Source organism: Beauveria bassiana (genome assembly GCF_000280675.1).
Source record: "Beauveria bassiana ARSEF 2860 unplaced genomic scaffold BBA_S00004, whole genome shotgun sequence".
Lineage (NCBI taxonomy): Eukaryota > Fungi > Ascomycota > Sordariomycetes > Hypocreales > Cordycipitaceae > Beauveria > Beauveria bassiana.
In genome coordinates this window covers 942635-958971 of record NW_007930839.1, presented here as the reverse complement: position 1 = coordinate 958971, position 16337 = coordinate 942635, and the positions used below count along the sequence as shown (strand labels likewise).

The window sequence follows — 16337 nt, the reverse complement described above, 5'->3', positions numbered from 1 at the left end:
TTTTTTTTTTTTTCGCAAAAAGGCAAAACGAAGCTTTGACGATACAAAACCTCCGTCTCATCCAAAGTCCAATGAACCAACAAGGTCAACAAGATCAGCAGTGATGATGCCGTGTGCCGAGCGATGGCGATTCAAGTGTCCGACGCTACCTCTTTCTAGTGCCGCCGCACTGGCTAGCCCTACGAATAAATAAATGAATCAGCGTTCATTCAGTCTCTTTTTCCTCCCTTTGTTTTTCTTGGTTAGCTTTCGGCAGAGCTGCCGTCGCTCTACGGATTAGCTTGCGTCATCTTCCCCATTCGGATGAAAAAATAAGTCCAGATGCGGTGTCAACACTCGCTCGATCGTTAGCTGGTTCGCAAGCTGGGGCGGTGCAAAAAAAGCCCACAGGGCGCAGGGCAGCAAAGCTCGTTTGGTCTGGGCATTGTTGGCCGACGACAAGATGATTCGACAGAGCCGCTGCAATTCATCTATTCGACAACTCTTTTTTTGCCTGTCTTTTGTCGGGCGTTGGCTGGCTGGACTGACTTGTGTGCAGGTTCAACAGGGCCAGCCTTGTGGGTTTTATTGTCATTGTCTAACGGCTTGAGGGACTTGTCATTCATTTGTTCCCCTGAGAAAAAGGTATCGTCATCTTGGAGCGAATCCCGGTCCGGGCGTAGCGACCCCGTAATAAGCACCAAACAAAGGTAGCTACAGCGGGATTGGTTAGGGGCTCACCCAACCCGGCATTCGGCGTGCATGTAAGACACTGCGAAAACCTTTTTGGTGAAGCCGCGTCATTTACCCTTTGTGAGTCCAACTTGAATTCGTGACTGCAACTTGGCGACCATGGCCAACCAGACATTGCAGTCATTTGGCCAAAGGAGCACCATGAATGTCAACTTACAACAACAACCTAGCTCAACAGTAGGGCACCATGTAAAGAGGCTGGCAAATAAGTTCCGTTCTGGACCCTGTGGGACGGCCGATACTAAGGTAGGCGATTATTAGTGCATAGCCTAGCGAAACCCTGATGCGCCAGCGGCAGTGCTTCCGTCAGGCTGAGCCGGTGCTCTGACTTCCATTCACTCATATAACAAACCTGGGGCGGGCGCGTCGCAAGCAAAACGTCTTTTCGACCCTTTATTCTTTGCTGTGCTTTTTTTTCTTCCATCTCAATCTCAAACCATCAGCGCTCTCAAACGCCGAGTCGCCCAACCGCAAGGGGGGCGGATCCTCAGCAAAACAGATAAATCAACATGTCGAAAGAGGCGCTTTACGAGCCGGTGCCCTCGTCGTCGCGCCTCAAGGTCTTTTCCACGCCCATCCAGCAGGCCGGTCATAATCATCACAATCACCACCCTCAAGACGACGAGAGCCATGGCATCGACGACGGTCGCTATGCGCCCAATCACCGACGACACCCCGACAATTATCCCCGACTGCAACGGGTATGTATGGACGGTGGTCGTGAAAAAAGTTGTGAAGGAAGGGGGGACTTATGCTGACAGGAACATGGAAATTGTAGCACGAAGAGCCTACGCTGCTCGAAATCTTTTACGATTTATTCTTTGCCGCGACGTACAATGCCTACTGCGAAGCCAAGGAAGTCACCAATCACGCAAGCTTCAAAGCCTCGATTGGATTTTTCTGGTACGACTTTTTGGCAATCTGCATCACCCAAATATTCGACGGGCCTGACTAACAAACGTTGAAAAAGTCTGCTGTGGTTGACATGGTTCAACGTTACGCTCTTTGATGTCCGCTACGCCACCGATTCCATCTTTTGTATGCCTTTCTAGCCGCCTTGTCATCATCATCGCCAAAACAAAAAAGACTAACAGGTAGTGTTAGCACGCCTCAACACGGCTATTCAGCTCGGTGTCCTCGTCGGCTTCGTCGTCGTCGCCCCCACGTTTAACCCGACCACGCAAGATGCGCCCACCATGCGCGCCATGTGTATGTAGCTTCACCATCACAACTACAATCACCCCCCCGCGACACGTTGTCCGGCGATGCTAACCTTGTGTGTGTGTGTGTGTGTGACGCAGCCATCATTCTGGCCGTCTCCCGCTTCAACCTCATGGGCCAGTACGCCTGGATGGCCATTCACGTCCGCCGCTACCGTCCCACGCGCCTACCACTGCTCGCCCAAATGGCCATTTACGCCGCCGCCGGCGCCGTCTACCTCGGCCTCACGTTCCGCTTCGACGAGGGCCGCCGCAGCCGCGCCTTTGTCACCTGGTACTGCGTGTCGGCCGCCGAGGGCGTCGTCAGCCTGCTGCTGTCCAACTACTCGCCCGTGCTGAGCGTCGGCAAGACGCATCTGATGAAGCGGCTGACGCTGCTGACCGTCATGATTCTCGGCGAGGGCACCGAGTCGCTCGCCAAAAAAATGCTCGTCATTGTCAAGCACAAGCACGCCTGGGACGCCACCACCATTGGCTTCGTGACCGCCGCCGTCGCCACCGTCTACTTTGTCTTTCTCGTCTATTTTGACTGGCTCGGCGCAAAGACGCACCTACCCCCTCTGCGCCGCAACGTCTGGGTCGCGCTGCATTTTCCGTTTCACCTGGCGCTGGTGCTCTTTATGCAAGGATTCACGCAGATGCTCATCTGGGGCAAAATCGCCAAGCAGTTGAAGCGCGCGTTTGACTTTGCCGATCCGACCAACGACGTCGACGTCGTCAGCGGCCACGCCACCACTCTGTCGGTCAGCAGGAGCGTCAATGCCTCGGTGCAGGAATTCATTGGCGATTACCCGTCGCAGCTGGAAAGCACAACCGAGGTCATCAACGGGGCGCTCGGGAATATATCGTCGCTGCCGGACAGCTTCTGGCCGCTGGTTGCTCGAGTGGCCAATGACAAGGACGACATGAGCGCTGCAAACTTGACGGACGCTGAGCTGGACAGTTTTGGAAAGCTCTACAACTCGGGCATCAATCTCGCCGTTTCCATGGCCAATAATGTCTTTCGGTCCTTTAACACTGAGGTGTCTGGTGAGATCGAAGCCAAGAACAAGGCTCTCGAGGGCCAAGATCGCCAGGGCTTCCAATTCAAGCTGCAACAAGACAATTGGAACCGTTACGGCCTTGTGGTGAGTACACACACTTGACAATGGTCTAGCAAAGTAATACCCGACACTGACGTGACAATATGATTAGTTTGCCTACACGTATATTAGTGCCGCATGCACTATTCTCTTTGTCCTCATTCTGAAGCAGCTTACCGACGGGTACATCCCCAAAGGCTGGGGCATGATTCGTCAAATCATCATCTTTTGCCTTGCTCTCGGCACTGGCCTGGCCACTATCGTGTGGTTCAACAGCGAGCTTGTCTTTAACTGGTTACAGACACCTTGGGTCATGCCCACGCTGTGTTTTGTCTGGATGGCCATTGTCATTCTGACGCACGTCAACATTGGCGGCGTAAAGCTCAACTCGAGCCATTTCAAGTGGCGGTCGCGCAAGTAGCGGCTGCAAAACAATTTTTTTAGAAAGTTGATCATTTTAGCAAAGAGATATACCATTGTTTCGTTTTCTTTTTTTGACTCGAGACTATTTCCACACGCGCACTGAAAAGAATGTCGATATTAGCTGCACAAACAAGGTCGCAGTAGCGACTGTGTCGGTTTACCACAGTATCTCTGTCTTGCGTCAAAAAAAAGGGTACGAGCGGAACAAAAGTTCTTGTAGGGGCAATCTTGTAGTGTTGTCTCGCAGCAGGAGTAGAAACTCACTCATCTGTGATGGTAAGTCGTGCTGTTGCACGGAGAAAACTCTTTGAAAGGGCCCGACTCTATGCCGCGCCGATTATGTGCTGGATAAAATGCACGCGGTTGTCGCATATGCTCAATCTTACCAGAAGAGGAATGCTCCGATGCACCTATAGTAAATTTGCAGGCTTATGCCACGAAAAATATCTGCGATAAAACCCAGAGGCTTGTAAGCTACGGGCTTGTGCCAAATAGGCCATAAGAACCCCTCGTTCATTGAACCGTAGATGGAAAGCCTCCCCCGCTCGATCAACGGACAACATATCATGTAATGCTGACTTGGGGGTGTCCGTAGCGATACATCTGCGCTCTCCTGATGATCATCCTTTTACTTTGCTGAGATTATTTTCGAATATTTTGCAATAGCAGCAAAAATACATTATATAAAGTCAATTTCCCCAAATGACCTCTCCTTGCAATTGCGTTGGCCGAGTCCCATCTTACCATCGGTGGTGACAGTCTGCAGAAAGGCGGGGGTCCCGTCGATTTGCTCAATTGTGACTATACGTGAATTTTAAACACTCTGAATGGATCCCATAATCCTGATAAAACCCCCTCACAGACTAGTGTGGACTGATTGGGAGCCTCGATGACATGAAAGACCAGGCTGTGTTATAGGTTACTCCGCAGCGAGCTTGACATATATGCAACTTGTGCGCGCATGAGTATGCGGATGCCGAGTCGGGCTGTCGCGGGCTATCGCGGGGTTACGATTAAGTGGCTTGTCATTATTAAATAAAAGTGAGTCTTGTTATCAATCCATGACCCTATAGTTTTACCGAAAAGAGGCAAAGAGTGCAAATTTTATACTCATGGCCTGATATCAATACGCTACTGGCAGAAGCCTAGTATTAGACCGGCCCAAATTAAGCTATTTCCGAGCTCCATGCGTCAATAATACGCATATAGTTGAGCCTTTTCGGATTCCTTTACCCCGGCACAGAGTTGTTTTCTCCTCATATCAGCGAACCATTTCTCGGCGGTAGCTCGTTCTAGAATTGTCATGCTGGATTTATATCTGCAGCTTACGCTCTGGTAGCCCAATCATCTCTCAGATATCAAATGAATGAGTTGATGGTTCCATGCAAGTTGCAGCGGGACGTCGCTTGCGCCCGATGATGCGCATAGTCGAACGGGAACGACCATAGCTTTGCGGGCTCAAGGCCCCGGAGGAAAAATAGAAGGAATATTTCCTGCCACAGATACATATCTATACACAAAGTCTAATTCATGCGTTTAATACAAGGTCCAAAGTACCGCGATACTGCCGTAGTACCGCGTGTTGAGCTCAAAACAAGGCGCCAGCTCTGCGCTCAATGATTCGTTTATCCTCTGTGGCTTTGGTAGCAACTCAAATGGCGCTTTCAAGATTATAGTACTGTGATGTTATACTTTGACTGTATTAAAAAAAAAGCTCTTTTCGTGCAAAGCTAGAATACAATCCCCGCTCTCCCGCATTCGGCAGCAGGCTGTAAATTTAGTTATGCCGGAGCTCGTAAAGAAGCCGGTTCGATCCTACGCCAGAGCCGAAGAAGGCGCCATATCAGACTATCTGGAAGGCCAATACTTTTGTATAGTAATCAATATTGGCTGTCTAGTTTTGAACAGTTGTATCCAATTGATTCAAGCTGAGAATGGCCATTGCGACTTTAATGTACAGAACATGTCCAACGTTCTCGCACAACATTTAAGAAAGCCACATGCTGCAAGTCTTGCATCTTTTCAAGGTTTTGGAACAATCCTTTGACCACGAGTAAGCCGAATTTTTTGTCTGGGGCGAAATCCTTCGGTCTAGACAACGGCACCCAACGCATTAGGCAGCGGCCGAGGAAAGTATCCGCCTTGCCTGCATGAGGAACTGACTGAAAAGACGCATCATATTGGCATAAAATAACCGACAGCTGTTGAAGTATTTAAACTGGCTCACCATCCTCCTGTTCACTCACGTCCATCCAAAGTCATTATCTTGAAAAATTCGCTCCCGGTTCAACTCGACTCCCTCCAATTTTCATCATGTACTTTGCCCAGACCCTCGCCATTGTCGCCCTTGCCCTCTTCGGCATCGAGGCTTGCAAAACCGGAGAGTTTAGCTGCGGTAACCGGGGTGGTGCTCCCGGTCCGGATGGTGCCATCTATGTCTGCAACGCGTCTGGCCGCTGGCAGTTTAGCGCCCAGTGTGGTGGCCGTACCTGCTGCCAGGGCGGTGGCAGCAACGTCCACTGTGTCTGCTAGATGTGTAAGTATCATCACGCTGTCTTTCTTTTTTTTCTTCTTTCGAGTTGATTCTTACTCGGAGTAGTTTATGCAAAGCAAGTCAGCCAGAGTCAGGTGGGACGCACACACACAAGTCTGGTACGAATAGCATTTGGCCTGCAATATAATTATGCCCCTCCTCTGATGAGTCGTTCAACGTGTTCAGCTGTGCTACATGAATAAGTTTCGCTAGCAATACTCTTTATACTACAATTTTTAAAGAGACAAGGCACCATAAAACGTATCATTAGTTTTCAGTTCCCAATCAGGACATATGCCCAAAGTCGCCTCTGTCAGCGCGCAGCTTATCATATCGGAGCACTGCGCCAAGCAAGACACTTGCTCCAAGTGCACTACTTGAATTAGCCACTTATTCATATATATCGCAATAGCACAAGAAACAACAGTCTAGTTTAGGGACAGCACTCACCAATCTTCTGCAGAGCAAAACTCTGTCGGATTATGGCTGATGCCATCTCGCGTCGGTGTAAAGATCATGCTCGTCGGGCATCGCAAGCTCGTATAGCAGCTGTCATGGCCCGCACCGCTTATCATGCGCTTCCACAGCTGCTGCTTGGTCTCGGCTCCAGGTAATTTTGCACAAACCGCCGCCGCGCTGTCCTCTACAGCAGATATGCAGTCCGGGTGAAACACTACCGCCGGGCTGTCGACGAGGAGCTTCCAGTCCACTTGGCAGCCCTTTTCAGTGTCTTGCGCGGCTGACTGGAAAGCAGCCTTGCACTCGTCGACCATCTTTGCCAGCACTTGATCGCTCACGTGTCGTAAATCCAGCGTAAAAGTTGCGGTATGCGCCATGGTGTTGACGGTTCCGGGCTCGGCGTTGAAGATGCCCGTCGTTGCCAGGCCGTCGTGGGCTTTGGCGACGGCGTTGGCGGCGACAATCATTTTGGCAGCCACAAGAACGGAATCTTTGCGGGCGTAGAGCGGTGTAGTCCCGGCATGGCTATCTCTGCCACGGACGGTAATGCTGAACCATTTAAAGGCTTGGACACCTGAGAACTTGGCATTTAGTGGTGGTTCTTTGGTTTCGGCTTCGTCATACGTACCTTGGACGACACCAATCTTGCGGCCCTCGTCTTCCAGGATTGGGCCCTGCTCGATATGTAGCTCGAAATGGGCCGCAAAAGGGTTCGACTTGTAGGATGCATGTGCCTGACCACGATATCCAATCCTTTCCAGCTCCTGCAGCATCGTTTTGGCTTCGCCTTTGTGCGGAGTGACCTCTTCCAGATTCCAGGCATCCTCAATGGGCACAGCACCAGCCCAGACGCCCGACGAGACGGCCATCTTTGGGAAGCGAGCACCTTCTTCGCTATGAAATATTGGGCATATGTTCTCAAACGAGGAAAAGAAAAGGCAGAGGGGACTTACTTGGTCCAGTTGACAACCCCGATACTTCCCTCGGTTTCGATTTTATTCTCTTCCAAGACTTGCAGAACCTCGAGTCCCGCCAGTACACCTAGGATGCCGTCATAACGACCGCCGGTTGGTTGAGTATCTAGATGTGAGCCCATCATGATGGGAGGCGCGTCCGGATTTTTGCCGCTTCGAATGGCAAACAGATTGCCCATCTCGTCAATCGAGGTGCTACAACCAAGTGACTTTGCTCTGCAGAGAAACCAGTCCCGGACGGCCTTGTCCGAATCGTCCAAGCTGAGTCTAGCCATGCCAGTCTCCGTAGACTGTCTATTCATTCGTAAATATTAAAATGTTACCTGACGGATAATTTGGAATTCGGGCCCAACTTACTTTCCGTAGCGATGGTCTGCACCGTACTGGCAGCTCTCATGAAGAGCAGACGCTAGCCGGTCGGCATTGACACTCAGGGTCAGCGGCTCTGGTTCTTGCACTGAAGGCATGATTGTAGGCAACGGTCAAGGCGGAAGATGACTTAATCTCATGATACTATTGAGTTTCTCGCCGAAGCAAGGGAGATTTAAATAGTTCCGACTCAGTGGCTTTCCGACCGGCCGACGGCCAAGTGTGGGGGTGGGGTCAGCAGCAAGCCAAGACCACGGCCGACGGCGGACAACTAAACAAGTTCTAAACTTGGGGTCACATTCTGATTGGCGATTGGCGATTGGCAATACGAATGGAGATTATCTGCCGACGGCATCCAAAAACGTGGGGTTCGGGCCATGACAGAAGGGTGCATAAATACCGAGTATAAACCGTCGGACAACACATCCCAATATCAGCGCATGCTTTATTTTACCTTTGACCGTTTGGAGCAACACAACTAAAACCCCCAAAGACATGCTATACCTTTGAAACATGACAATCTCTGAAAAAGACCTTGACTCGGGCGACAATGCCTCGACAGGAATGGGCGTGTCTGCCCAGATTGACAAGGAGTCAGAGAGGAGGGTGCTGTCCAAATTTGACTGGTTTGTGATGCCGCAAATGTCAATTCTTGTTCTCTTTGCCTATTTAGATAGAACCAACATTGGTACGTGCAAATCTTTTTTTTTTTTTTTTTTTTCATTTCTTTATAGTTTTCTTCTTCTTTTCTTTACTCTTTTATAATAATCTCTGCTAACTTTACAAGGAAACGCTCGAGTCTTTGGCTTCGAAGAGAGCACCGGCATGTCAGGTACCGACTTCAACAACATTTCCATGTTCTTCTACATTACCTACATCATCTTTGAAACGCCCTGGGTCATGGCCGTGCGCCGCTTCGGCCCCGGCCGCGTGCTGGCCGTCGCCATCATCTGCTGGAGCGCCGTCACCCTCGGCACGGGCTTCGCGCACAACTACCGCCAAGTCGTTGCGTGCCGCGTGCTCCTCGGCGCTTTCGAAGCCGGTCTCTTCCCGGCCCTGACCTTTGTCATTTCGGGCATTTACCCCGCGGCCTCGCAGGGGAAGCGCATCGCCGTCTTGTACATTTCCATTGCGCTGTCGGGGGCCCTCGGCGGGCTGATTGCCTATGGCATCCAGTCCATGGGCGAGCAGCGCGGCCTGGCGGCTTGGAGGTGGCTGTTCATCATTGAGGGCGCCGTCTCGTTTGCCATTGGGGCCCTCTGCTGGGTCAGCCTCCCCGGGACGCCCGAGACGGCGTGGTTTCTGAACGAGGCCGAGAGAAACACCATGGCGCTTTTGAAAGCGCGAGATCATCCATACGAGGAGGCTACGGTCAAGTTCTCCTGGAAGCAAGTCGGCTTGGCTGTTTCCGACCCGCTGGTGTGGCTGGCATCTATTGCATTGTTCTGCTCGTCGATTGCCATGTTTGGCTTTAGCACCTTTTTGCCCACGCTACTCAAGGGCATGCAGTACGTGAATTTCTCCCCGTTGGTCTTGATACAAAACGCTAAATTGCTTAGATATACCTCACTGCAGGCAAACTATCTCAGTATACCAGTCTATGTTTTGGCATCCATAGGCACCGGTCTCACGACTTACATCTCTGACCGCATCGGCCGTCGCGCGATATGTCTGATTCACTCGCCCATTCTAGTCATGATAGGATATGCGGTTGGTATCGGCTCAAGCAATAAGTCGGCTGGTTATTTCGGCATGTTTATCGTGGGCGCCGGCGTTTACTCATACAATACTGTCCTTTTAACGCAAGTGGGACTTCTTCCAAACATGAATTATTTTCTACTCGCTAACAAAGCAGCAGGTGGGTGTCGAATAATATTCACCCCGATTACAAGCGATCAGTTGCTATCGCCATGGTAGTCTCGATTGGCAACGCAGCAGGCTTGGCTGCGTCTCAAATTTATCCAATCGGGGATGCACCTCGCTATCTTGTCGGAAACTCGGTATCGCTTGGCTTTGAATCGCTCGCACTAGCTTGCGTGGCTCTTATCTACATGCTGTTACGATACCGGACCGGACAGAAGAAGAAGCTAATGAGCCAGGGCATAGAGAGCAACGGTAAAGAGGGAGACCAGAGCCTAGACTTTGACTATGTAATGTAATGTGACCAGCGAGATATTCAAGAATAATTTATTTGAGTGAAACTCATCTTTAATCTTGTAGCGTGTGTTTGTGTATGTACTTTCTTTTTTACTATCGTATCTCTCATTCAAATCTCCCCTTGGTAGGTTCGCACGCGGGGCTCGCCGGCGCCGACTCCGGACCGCCACTTTCAGCCGGTCAGTCACGTTTGTTCCGCAGTGGCGCAGATATCAAGCTGCACCAAGTAATTCGTAATAACTTGCACTGACAAATTATCAATGACACCGCCGGAAACATCATCGTCGTCTTTTGTAAAGACTAGCCGCCATGCGGCTGCCGGCAGCAGGCGATACCGATCCAAGGCCCAACGGCCATGCGACCTCTGCCGGGCGCGCAAGGCTCTGTGTAATATTCCCGACCCAACAAGACCCTGCCAGTTGTGCGATCGCACAGGAAGACCGTGTACCTTTCTAGCTGGAACCAGAAGCAGACCGATGCGCTCCAGCCCAAGTAGTCACTCTGCCGATGGCGCGGACAGTTTGGCAGGTCAAGAGCACTACACTGCTTCAGTCTCGCAACGCACACACAGTCTAGTGGACTCTACACCTTCTTTTGAGCAGTCGATTGGGGGCATGATACCAACACAGTGGTCTCTAGATCTGGAACAACTGGGGCAGACTGAGACATTCATGCAAGACATTCCTAGCTTTTGGTCTCTTTCGTACCATGACGCTTCCGTGGCTGATGTTGCCGACATTGTTGAACCCGGCATTGGGAATGAGGCTCCCTCACGGTCCCAAACACAGACAACTCTCAATAGGCACGATCGCTCTACGTCTTTTATTGGCTATTCAAACGAGTCCGATCCGTTTCTGCTGGAGCACTACCCATACAGCGCCTCTGACGAACTCGACTTTTTCATGGTCACATATCGTCGCCCCTCGCTTCAAGGGGTTTCCGTCGGTCACCCACCAATTCACTTTTTACAGTCAAAGCCGCAAGCAGCACTGCAGAACCAAGAAGCAATGGGCGCCTGCCTTGCCCTCAAAAACGAACGAGATGTGCTGAATGACCTCGTCAGTGTTGAAATGGGCGTGGCGTTGCTGCGACTGTAAGCCATTCTCAATCTCCTTTTGTAACTGTGACAAAGCGCGCGCGCGCGCTAGCTAAAACATGCCGTAGCTACCTCCGTTTTATATTCCAAAATCTTCCCATTGTGTCAGTAGCAAAGCTTCAAGAAGACGAAGAAGAATTTATTCGTTCCACTTCGCCTGGCGTTTTGGCCGGCATGTTTGCTCTCGCGCTGCCATTCACCTCCTGGGACGAGCAGCTTTGTCTCGACAGCGCATACTCGAAGCCAGACACGAGCAAGCTCTGGCAGATTTCGTATTGCTGCTTGCAGAAGGGGCTGCACTTTCCGAGTCTTTCTACGATTCAGACGTGCCTGCTGCTGCTAAACACGACCACGTTTGACCCAGTGGCCGTCGAAACTCCCTTTGCCTGGTCGTTGGCTTGTTCGGTGCTCGCTATGGCGCAGTCGTTGGGACTTCACGTTGAGCCGAGCCGGTGGAAAATTCCAGAAGACGAGGTTCGGTTACGCCGACGGCTCTGGTGGACCGTCGTCGTTGAGCATAGCTGGCGGGCTGTCACGCACGGCCGATCGACCATGCTGCGCGATGACGACTGCAATGTTGCGCCGATATCATATGCGGATTTTGCAGGGACTGACAACCCTTCCAACGCGGCAGATTATTTCATCAGCTTCTGCTTGCTTACCAATCTTGTCAACGAGATATGCCGCAACTTTTTGTGAGTCGCTCGGGACCAGACCATATAGTAGTAGCACCACTAACATCGGCGGCGGCAGCACACTCCGAGCTGTTTCTCGGATTCAAAATCTCACAGACATCTTGGATCGTGCAAAACCGTTGCAGCGCTCCCTCTACACCTGGTTAGAATCTCTGCCGCAGTCTCTCCGTCTAGATCAGGTACCCGACACGACCGAAGAGATTCCCGACAGTCGCGCATCTCTGCACATTGCCTACTTTACCGCACACGTACTACTTTACAGAGCACTCTTGCGTCCAATCGTTGGTCAGAATTTTGTTGTTGTGAATGATGATGAGACTGCCCATCAGGTTCTCCAAGAGGCTCGCGATTTCATGACAACCTTGATTGGCGTGGTGCGAAACTTGCATCTCAAATACATATCTGCGTTTTGGCCAGCATATACTCGACACTGCTTTTGCTTTCCTGGTCTCTTTTGCTACCTGCTCTGCTTTCAGAAACAGTCGGCGCATCTGTTGCCGAGCGACAAAGAATTGTTTGCCACGTGGCGAAATGTGTTGCGAGCAAGAGTTGGGTCGTGGCCGTTGCTGCGTTTTGCCGTTGTAAAGGTGGACGCTGTATTTTGGAAGAAGATGGACCACACGAGTAGAAAGTAGAACAATGAGCTGCTGCATACCCAATAGCACTCGCTTAAAGACCTTGAAATCGTTCACTCAGGCTAGCCAACAACTTGTTGGTCGAGAACAATAAATCGAGCTGGGCATATATCATGGGCTGCCGGGTACTTCACTGTTTTGAACCTTGAAAATTTCTCTGCGCTATTGAGAGGCCTTCATAACCTTTAGCTAATATATTTCGAGCTTGTGCAGCAGAAAGTCATGCTCTTGGAAGCTCAAGGGGCTGGGTCACGATACGTATCGTCAGGAATTGTAGTGTTGCTGTTGGTTGATTGAACTATCTAGGCAGATGCCCCAGGTCACCGTGGTTCAGGAAATACAACAAACGGTAAAGAGTCTATAGGACACAAATACTTTAGAGATCTGGGGGATCATGACTATCAGGATTCATGTAGTATGAAAAGTACAAGCAGCTTGTCAAAGAAGGCCATAATCTCCGCCAGGATACCATCATGGAGCAGGTGTTCGCGGCCGTTTCATCCCGACTCGCCCCTCCTCCCGCTTAATCGGCCACCTCTGGCAACAAAGGCTCCCGGGGGCGAGCACGAGTACTGAATCATTATCATGCTGCACGGCAACACAACTTGGCATTTCGACGAAACTACAAGGTTCTTCCGCCAACGGCTTCGTCGGGTCTTATTTACTTCACGCTGTGCAACCTCTGCAACCTCCTTGGATGGTGGGCTCTCATTGGTCAGAACTGCCTTAAACCCCATTTTTCTGTAATCAGTGGTTGAAGTGCTCCGTACTGCGCTGCGTTGTACACGCTCACGCTGCACTGCACTGCACAGGCGGCATTGAACGGTTTGAAAAGTAAAGGGTGAGTAATCTGAATGATAAAAATGGAAAGCACTCATTGTCAACTTTCTTGCTCTGAATATCTTTTTTCCTAATTTGTCAATCAAGCTGCGAACTCAAGCTGTGCTGTTGGTGGCTACATACCCTGCCAGGTACTGGCGTTGCTCAGGGCAACCGGGGCCACTCTCATTGGTCATGGCTCAACAACGCCAAAATACTGCCGCTCTTCCCATCTTCTACATTCTTTTTATTTCACAGGCGCGCCGACTCGACCGAAATCTACTGCTGCAGTCTTGAGTATGCAGCAGTATAGCGCGTGAAAATTGGCTTTGAACCCGATAATTAGCTATTCGCTTAACGATATCACCCGGAGAACGTCAACAACATCCGACAGAACGCGTTCTTGAAGCTCCGCGATTGCTACAATACCAACGGCGTCCTTTGCTCTTTTGCCATGGCGACTGCGTCTCCAACTCCAATGGCCGGCGCGCCAATTCGAAGAGCCTCACAACGTCAACTCCGAAGACCTCCACCGAGAACCACCGCGACGCGGAGCGAAGCACAGGCTGCCCCGGCAGTTCAATCCAAGCTCCAATCGAATCAGTACGAGGATGACAGCTCCGAGGACGAAATCCCCATGCCTATGAAGCTGAGTGCTCTCACCAAAGCACTACTTGATGACGGTGGTGACCGGGAGGCGGCTTCAAATGCCCGAGCACCGCCCTCGCCGCCCCGAACGCGTCGCCAAGCAAGTGTAGCAGCATCTGGCCCTGCTGCTGCCACTCGACGAAGCACCAGAGCTGGCAACTCCCAGACCCATGATGCCCTCCGGAACTCGAGTCCATTACGTGAACAGAGCCCTGCAAGGAAAAGAGTGGTTCGACTGAGCAACACACCTCAAAGTCTCAATCAAATGGGCAGCTCCACATCGAAGCGACGATCTACGTCTGACTCCCAGTCCCAAGTCGCCGCCAGACCTGAACCTGGCTCTCGCAAAAGCAGTACTGATGGAATGCAGCATGAGCCACAACCCGATACAAACGTCAACACCCCTTCCCATGGGCGAGTTGTTCGCATCGCCACGGGCTCGTCTGGTAATCGCAGCCGCCTTGGTTCATCTGGGCCCTCATCCGGTCACTCGAATCTTGAACGATCAGCTATGGACCGTTCCGCCGTGGAGATGGAAGCTGAGCCCGCGGAAGCCCCCGACACAGCTGTCCGCAACGCAGCTATTGGCAGCACCAGCGTGTCTCGCTACCCCTCAACAAGAAACAGAGAGGACAACCCAAACCTCCAGAACTCGATGCGAGTTAAGCGTGTCGGCAAGCTATCTGGCAGCTTTCTGAGTGGGCCTGCTCGTCGCGGTCGCCGTCGGCAAAGTGAGGAAGAGGGAGGTTTTGGCGAAATGGGCTCGCAAGAGCCTGAATGTCAGGCTCCGGAAGAACATGGACAAGGCCCTTATTACCCCGACTTCAACTCCGGTAGCCCTATTAGTGGGGGTGCTGTACGTGGCAACCACCGTCACAATGGCTCCAAGGTGGAAATCCGTGCCGACTTTGCCAACGCATCACCCCAACCCCAGCAGAGCCGTGCCCGTGACCCCGAACCTTCCCGTATAGGAGACATCGGGCACCTTGTCTCTGTTGGTCGCCTTCAGATGCCTGCTACCAATGACAAGGAAAACGAAATTCCTTTCCACCAGAAATGGGGCAAGTCGTCTATTGGAGTAGACAAGGCAGCCATTGCACCGCCTCGAATCGATATTGCTATTGAAAGAGCCGCGTCACCCGATCGCAAACCCCTCACAGCCATCGCTCGCAATACTACGCCGCATCGAGCAGCACCGGCCCCGCCGCCCAAGATGTCTGTCCTCGAGGCTGCCACCTCTACTGCTGGCGCCGCTGTGACCACTCAGACGAAGCAGCGTCGAAACATTCTCAAGGTTAATAACAAAGTATATACCCGCCTTGAATGTCTCGGACGCGGTGGAAGCGGAAAAGTCTACCGGGTTATGGCAGAGAATGGCACCATGATGGCCCTGAAGCGGGTCTCACTTGAAAATGCGGATGAGTCGACCATCAGTGGCTACCTCGGCGAGATTGACTTGCTGAAAAAGCTTACTGGCGTCGATCGTGTCGTCAACTTGTTTGACTGGGAAATGAACCATGAGAAGCAAATGCTGAGCTTGGTCATGGAGATGGGCGAGAGAGCTCTGGACAAAGTCTTGCAGACCCATCAGTCTGCCGAGTCTGCTAGACTCGACCCTGTCTTCATTCGCTTTTACTGGAAGGAGATGCTCGAATGTGTGCTGTCGGTGCACAACCACGACATTGTCCACTCCGACCTGAAGCCTGCAAATTTTGTTCTTGTGCAGGGCCGCCTAAAGCTCATTGATTTCGGCATTGCCAATGCTATTCAGACCGACGAAACTGTCAACGTCCATCGTGAAACACAGATCGGCACACCCAACTACATGTCGCCCGAGTCGCTCATGGATTCCAACAGCGCCCGTGGTCCGCGTGTTCCTGGCCGCCCCAAGTTGATGAAGCTTGGCAAATCCAGCGATGTTTGGTCACTTGGATGCATTCTCTACCAGATGGTCTATGGCGTGCCACCTTTTGGTCACATTGTCAACCCTATGGCTCGTTGCCAGGCCATTATCAACTGGGATCACACCATCGAGTTTCCAACTCGCGCCACTGGTGGCCTGCTTGTGCCGCCCTCTTTGATTCGAACAATGAGACGCTGCCTCATCCGCGAGCAGCACATGCGTCCTACATGCGAAGAACTTCTTCACTACTCTGATCCCTTTCTCTACCCCGCCGAGCTCAGCGAAAAGGCTCTCCCTATTGATGAGGAGCTTCTTGGACGAATCATCCAAAGCGTTGCCACCCGCTGCCGTGAGCGTATGCCAACCGAGGCGGAAGCTTCTAGTGTTTGGCCCCAAGCATACTGGGCCAGTATTCGCAAAGCAATGGCTGGAAGAATGTAACTTGACGGACCAACAACTACAGCCTTGAGATTGAATGAATTGGGAACAATAATTATTCTTGGACGGTGTTTTCATGGTTACTGCTTCTTTTTATTGTCGTGGACGTTTGTACTTTTTTCTGTATACCAGCGCGCGTACAGCACGACGGTCT

The 16337-nt window shown here is 51.5% G+C and overlaps 5 protein-coding genes across 5 annotated transcripts; 4 read left to right on the top strand and 1 right to left on the bottom strand.

Annotated features, from left to right (window-relative positions):
* Positions 1 to 1241: 1241 nt before the first annotated feature.
* On the top strand, positions 1242 to 3455 carry BBA_02096 (uncharacterized protein; the record flags this gene model as incomplete). The annotated part of the gene is made up of 6 exons (XM_008597193.1): positions 1242 to 1433; positions 1511 to 1635; positions 1703 to 1770; positions 1837 to 1941; positions 2034 to 3079; positions 3147 to 3455. 6 exons carry the CDS (start codon positions 1242 to 1244, stop codon positions 3453 to 3455), a joined length of 1845 nt encoding a protein of 614 aa, XP_008595415.1.
* A 2315-nt stretch (positions 3456 to 5770) lies between these two features.
* On the top strand, positions 5771 to 5989 carry BBA_02095 (uncharacterized protein; the record flags this gene model as incomplete). The annotated part of the gene is made up of 1 exon (XM_008597192.1): positions 5771 to 5989. The coding sequence occupies one exon, from the start codon at positions 5771 to 5773 to the stop codon at positions 5987 to 5989; it is 219 nt and encodes a 72-aa protein (XP_008595414.1).
* Positions 5990 to 6436: 447 nt separating this feature from the next.
* On the bottom strand, positions 6437 to 7890 carry BBA_02094 (hydantoinase/carbamoylase family amidase; the record flags this gene model as incomplete). The annotated part of the gene is made up of 4 exons (XM_008597191.1): positions 6437 to 7023; positions 7078 to 7343; positions 7403 to 7717; positions 7781 to 7890. 4 exons carry the CDS (start codon positions 7888 to 7890, stop codon positions 6437 to 6439), a joined length of 1278 nt encoding a protein of 425 aa, XP_008595413.1.
* A 415-nt stretch (positions 7891 to 8305) lies between these two features.
* On the top strand, positions 8306 to 12902 carry BBA_02093 (major facilitator superfamily transporter; the record flags this gene model as incomplete). Its single annotated transcript, XM_008597190.1, has 8 exons — positions 8306 to 8480; positions 8580 to 9300; positions 9352 to 9650; positions 9710 to 9947; positions 10422 to 11042; positions 11114 to 11740; positions 11799 to 12114; positions 12792 to 12902. The coding sequence occupies 8 exons, from the start codon at positions 8306 to 8308 to the stop codon at positions 12900 to 12902; spliced, it is 3108 nt and encodes a 1035-aa protein (XP_008595412.1).
* Positions 12903 to 13648: 746 nt separating this feature from the next.
* BBA_02092 (serine/threonine-protein kinase MPS1) lies at positions 13649 to 16186 on the top strand (the record flags this gene model as incomplete). Its single annotated transcript, XM_008597189.1, has 1 exon — positions 13649 to 16186. One exon carries the CDS (start codon positions 13649 to 13651, stop codon positions 16184 to 16186), a length of 2538 nt encoding a protein of 845 aa, XP_008595411.1.
* Positions 16187 to 16337: the final 151 nt, after the last annotated feature.